The 6,000-nt window shown below is 40.5% G+C and overlaps 1 protein-coding gene across 1 annotated transcript in view; it reads left to right on the top strand.

Annotated features, from left to right (window-relative positions):
• The window catches only part of LOC140243848 (nuclease EXOG, mitochondrial-like), a 30,823-nt gene extending 25,084 nt beyond the window's left edge, over nt 1-5,739 (top strand). The window contains exons 4-5 of the mRNA XM_072323519.1: nt 2,935-3,126; nt 5,302-5,739. Coding sequence (XP_072179620.1) covers nt 2,935-3,126; nt 5,302-5,739 — 630 coding nt within the window. The remainder of the gene's footprint in view (nt 1-2,934; nt 3,127-5,301) is intronic.
• Nucleotides 5,740-6,000: the final 261 nt, after the last annotated feature.

A 6,000-nucleotide genomic window follows, 5' to 3' on the forward strand; every position in this document is an offset into this window, starting at 1 on the left:
ATATTCATCATCGTCTCTCTATAAAGTGATTTATGACTGCTGATCAATGCTCATAGATTGATAATCTTACAAATGACGTAGCATGGTTACAAGGAAAATCATACTTTTGGAAGATGGCATGTCCATAAAGGGGACTGAAACCCAAACATACATGTGCATGTGGATTGAGTGAATGTAGCAATACGTAATTAATAGAACACACGAGTGAAAGTTTGAGGGAAATCGGGATGTCCGTTCAAAAGTTGTGAATTTTTAAAGTTTTGTTGTGGCCATTGCTCGATGAGAAGACTCATACAGTTTGTAATTTTACATGTATAATTATTGAGAACGATATAAAGCAAATATAAAGAAAATTCAACATGTGTGTTCACTTTTCCAGCATGATGAAAGAGCACTTGAGCTCTTTCAGAAAGCAGGGGGAATAATATTACCCTAATATAATCATGTCAGCAGCAAGTCGAGATGTGTGCTAATAACAAAGTAAACTTTTATAGGCAAACATTACGAAAGAGCACTTGACTTTAAAGGGATCGTATAGGTTTGGTTTAGACCTAATTTCAGGTTTTATAACATTTTTTGGTGAGATAATGAGAAACCTCTTATGAAATATGAAAGAGCATGCAATGCTATGAGGAATTCAACGTTTATTTGATGAAAATTGGTTTTTTAAATGGATGAGATATCCAAAACAGAGCGATTCTAATAAAGTGTGGGACCCACACTTTATTACGATTGCTTTGTTTTACTTTGTTATTGAATGTTTCAGTCATTCCAAACCCGATTTTCATCAAATAAACTTTGAATTCCTCTTAAAATGGTATGTTCTGTACTATATCATAAGTGTTTTCTTGATATCTCGCAAAAAGTTAAAAGCCCAATTCTCATCTCCACCAATACTGTACCACCCCTTTAATACCTCTTTCAGGAAGCAGGGGGTATATACAATACCCTTTATAATAGCATATGTCAGTAACAAGTCAAGAAAATATGTACTTATGAAGAAAGTGAAATCTTCGTTATTTTTTTATATTGTTCTTTATACATGCTGCATTCACTCAATCCACATGAGTTTCATTTCCCTTTCAGTGTCTAAATCAGTATCAAGCTGTTAGTATCTTTGTGAGAAATATCAAAAAGGAAACCATTTTCTATGGTGAGTTGTGTCAAGTTACAAGTTGCTAAGACCCCGTTTACAGTGCGAGGCTCGGCCGCGGCTCGGCCGCAGCCGTGCCCAGCCCCGCTTCAGTGTAAACACGCAAAAGGCCAAATGCGAGGCCAAAATTGGCCTCGCATTTGGCCTCGCTCTGGAGGTGGTCTCGGCCGCGGCCAAGCCGCGGCCGAGCCCGGCCTTTTCTTGGTGTAAACGCAAACTGGGCCAAATGCGCGGCCAATTGCGCAGCCAATTTTAGTCTGGCTACCAAACCCTCTGCCTGTATCTTTCGCTATTCAGGATATTAACCCCCTCAACGTTGAAAACTAGTATAGTTTAAGGTGGTTTTGTCCTGCAAAGGATTCTTTCCTTCGGCAAAGGCCTTTGCCCGAACGGCGACTTTGTCGCCACGGAATTCATTTGGCAAAGGGTCTGAAAACCAGACAATACCAAATTGCATTTGTTTACAAGCAGAGCGCCACTACGACAAAATATTGAAAGGTTTGAATCAAAAGCGCGGCCGAGCCCGGCAGTGTAAACGGACAAAATTGCGGGGCCCGGCCTCGCAATTGAGGCTGGGCTCGGCCGTGGCCGAGCCTGGCCCCGCATTGTAAACGGGGTCCATTTCCACAGATGTCAAGTTGGAGATTTCAGTAAAATATCTTGTATGGGAAACATACCACATTTTTAGCTCTTATCATTCTTGTTGTGCTTGGGGTTTCTCTTGCCATCTGTGAAACACTTCTCACATTTTATAGGTATTTAGTTTAGCCCAAATCTTTTGTATTATGATCATTTGCTGGTTAGCGTTTACACTCTAATATTTTAGATGTAGAGCTACCAAGTGTTTCTGATCCTGCAGAAGTCGCTGTTAATCAAAAAATATTAAATATCTTGACAAAGGAATGCCAAAGCCACCTGATTTAGGGATTCGTTTTGACCTCTTGAAATGTATTAAAACTGACAGGTATCTCCCTGATTGCCCCATGAAATATCCTAGATTTGTGAAATTTGGTCTGAATGTTAGCAGCCCAGCTTTAGCTGTATTCCAGTGAATGTTACAGCAGGAAATATTGTCCCCTCTCCTAATTGCCCCCCTCTTGTATATGGAGAAGGTCCATTCCATGTTTGTATCAGTGTAAATGATTAGTCAAATTCAAACAGACATAATGGTGTAGGTCTTTATTGCAATCACGCATGGAACATGGCGAATGTTTTGGGAATTTTCATGTTCCAATATATCTTTTTTAATGTCCCCACTTATCTAGCTGCTGCACAAACCTTCTCACCCCTTAATAAAAGATCATTATAACCAGGTTATTACACTACTGTGGAAATTTAATAAGAAAGATGCAACTTTCTACCACTACATCTTGACAAATGCATTCGAGATTGAGTGCACAATGCCTTGCCAAATATCCTTCTCCATCATCAGTGTTTGCACATCAGCTAAATCATGCCCAAAAGTACATCTCGTGCAATGCAGTCAATATAGTTGAGAGGTCATCTTCCTCTGAATGGGCAAAGTAATCTCAAGTTTCAAGACTTGGGATACAACTTCACTATTTTTAGTTTGATTGCAAAGAGGAAATGTAATGGAGATATGTGTATACAGGTCAGTGATATTCCCTTACAGTTGTATCTTCAACTTATTTGAATGTTTTTGACGCTTCTTATTGAAACTTGTTCTATTTTTCGAAAAACTAATTTTCACTAAAGTGGAGTGATATTGCAGATGAACTTTTCTAGGCTTATTGTCCCTGTTCCTTGTCATCTGCTTACAGGATGCAATGGACGAGACATTCTATCTGACAAACATCCTCCCCCAGGACATTGACAACAACATGAACTTCTGGAATTTGATGGAGATCTACTGCCGCGACCTGACGACGACCTTCAGCGAGGTGCGCGTCATCAGCGGACCCCTGATGGTGCCAAACGTCACCGAAGACGGCAAGAAATATGTGAAGTATGAGGTGAGCAGCGAGAGCTTGTGTTTGTTCTATGGGCACACAATCTTTCTCTGTCTGGGCACACAATCTTTCTCTGTCTTGGTACACAAAAGCCTTGAATGATACGATTTTTATCGATGATCATGCATGTACAACTGCACTCTTTGTTGAAATTAATCTGTAAGATGAGTTTGGAAACCAGTCTGGGATTTTGATAAATAACTACATAATCTTTGCATCTTTCAAATGGGGAGCATCTCCCAGTTACTGTATCCAGTACTTGAAAAGCCCTCAGCACTGACTTAATCAATCTCGTATACATATCATGTACATGTAGGACGCCCCCATGTGGCAGATCCAAGACACAGTGCTGCCAGACACGTAAAAATTATAAAGCATCTCCCCATTAGACCTGGATATGTGCTAGATCCACTGAGGTGCACTCATAGTGGTTTCTCCTTTACTCACCTGTATCTTTACTATTTGTACTTACTTTTTACTTGTGTACATTTTGTTATTGATATTTATACTCTTCATCCCCAACATGTTCACATCATATTTTCTGCGTCATTTCGTTCTTTGAGGGTGAATTCCAAGTTCACAAAATTTAAATGTATTTATGCAGGTGTATTGAGGGAGGCATGATAGAAGAAAAGTTGAGTAGGTCTTACATTCAAGGCAAAATTAGCAGAAGCCTTACCTGAAAAGGTCACACAAGATTTATGGTCTGTTTCCTGCCGTAAAGGTACTTTTTTTTTTACAGTATTTCTCATGTGAAAGTTTTGAACTTCATGGTCCTACATGCCACTGGAAACTCTGATATCATGTCAATCTCAAACTGGAAAAACAATATGGTTGAAAATGAAAACATAGTGTTTCAAAAGAATAAAAATAAAGCTGTGAGTGACCAGATTTACTATAATACTCAATTTTTCCCATAGACTGCAGTGTTAAAGTGAACCATTCAGTAAACGGTCTGTAGCATGGTGATATTCGTTTGTAGATCACTTGCTAATGATCACATAATTCTCAAAATTGTGTCTCTAACTTAGAGTGATTTTTCTGGTATTATTTTTACATCATCATACCACTCAGTCAGCAAAGACCAACAATTTTAACCTGAAAAAAAGCCACTTGCAATATTAAACAATGCTTGTAATATGTGAATATGATTTCAGTTGCCAGTATTCCCTGGACAAGTAATTTGAGCTGAAAACAAATTCTACTCTGCTAGTTGCACTTCCTGTACAGCTTAATTGACAGTATAGGTAAAGTACACTGTTATGTTGATGCCTTAGGAGAATACAACACTTGTGAAAGACTAACAAGCCCAGATATCATAATACTCGAAAACAGGAAGGGAAAATAGAAAGTTCTGCATGTTTAAGCTAAAATGAAAGCAAAATTAATTTACCACATGTTTAAATAAAGTCTTTATATATGTGACCTGCTACAACAAAAGGATCCGAAAGTCAGAGGAGGACAATTTTCAGAAAATGGCATGACATTATTCCCGTACTCTTCTACTTTAATTTCATATATAGCACAACTCATAAAAGTACTCAGTTGCGTAAATATCTATGATTTTATTAGTGCATGTCAAATGGTTGAGGAAATCAGAGTTCCGAGAAAAATGCCTTCAAAGTTTTCCTTCCGACGCTATCATGATCAAGGGGAGGCGAGACAGTTTTCACTGCTTGACAATAGAAGGCATTCTCCTAGCAACCTCTGCGATGTTCATTCATTCATTCTTTATACAGAGACTCGAACCCCAAGCATTGATGCCCAAACAATCAGGAGACTCTGATCTCGAGAACACATCCATGATTTTGATGTGTACACAGTGCAAAACACGACTAGTTTTAAGGGCCCTGCCAGCTCTAGGGTTGTAGATGCTCTTTGGTGCTGTCCGCAGTCTTATTTTTGAACATGCTTTTATATGACAAAACTAATGTTTGATGGAGAAAAAGCAACAGTTTGGGAAAATACTAAAAAGAATGCATCTTTAATGGGAGACACACAGCCAGAGCGGGAGAAATTGAATTAAGCAGGAGACTGGGAGATTTTGAGAAAATGACCTCAAAGCGGAAGAGCTCCTACTGAAAGCAGGAAAGTTGGAATCTCTGTTTACAAGGTTTGTATAAACACATGTCTATGGTCACTAATGGCTGCCTTATGTTTTTGTTTGTTGCATTCCAGGTCATCGGGAACAATCTGGTGGCTGTGCCCACACATCTCTACAAGGTCATCGCCGTGGAGCCAGGCAACGGCTCAGAGACCATTGGCTTGGGTGCGTTCATCGTCCCCAACGAGGCGATCGACTCCAAGCAGCGTGGACTCAAAGAGTTCCAGGTCTCGTTGGAGGCCCTGGAGAAGGCCGCGGGGATCACGTTCCTGCCGAACCTGACGCGGAGCGCCGCCGTCGTGGACTTGTGCTCACTGGACTCGTGCCGGCTGAAGAGCAAGGACGAGCTGGACCGGTTCTTCATCGGGAAGCGCATCGCCAATGCCACCACGCTGGACCGGCTGGAGAAGTCATGGGCGGAGCTCGGGAAGAGGCGCCTGGAGCCCACGGAAAATTTGCGAAACCTGTACGCCGAGAAGAAACGAGCCCTCGAAATGGAGGACAAAAAGTAGTGCCGCGGCAAGAGGATAAAGCCGTGAATTATTTGATATGTTAAACCTCATTACCTTCGGCTACCTATAGTTGTTCAATACAACATCCATGTACTAATGATATTTTAGAAACTACTATAGCACTAGAAAAAGCAATAGGAGATTCAGGTTCTACCAACCTTTAGGGATATGCTGGCTAGCTCTTTCTTCCACTCCTGTGGACTTCTTCAGGCCAAGTGATTGCAACGTTTCTCTAGCACTGCCTGCTTGTTTCTTGATCAC

This window comes from Diadema setosum, chromosome 20 (assembly GCF_964275005.1).
Source record: "Diadema setosum chromosome 20, eeDiaSeto1, whole genome shotgun sequence".
NCBI classification, from domain to species: Eukaryota; Metazoa; Echinodermata; class Echinoidea; order Diadematoida; family Diadematidae; genus Diadema; species Diadema setosum.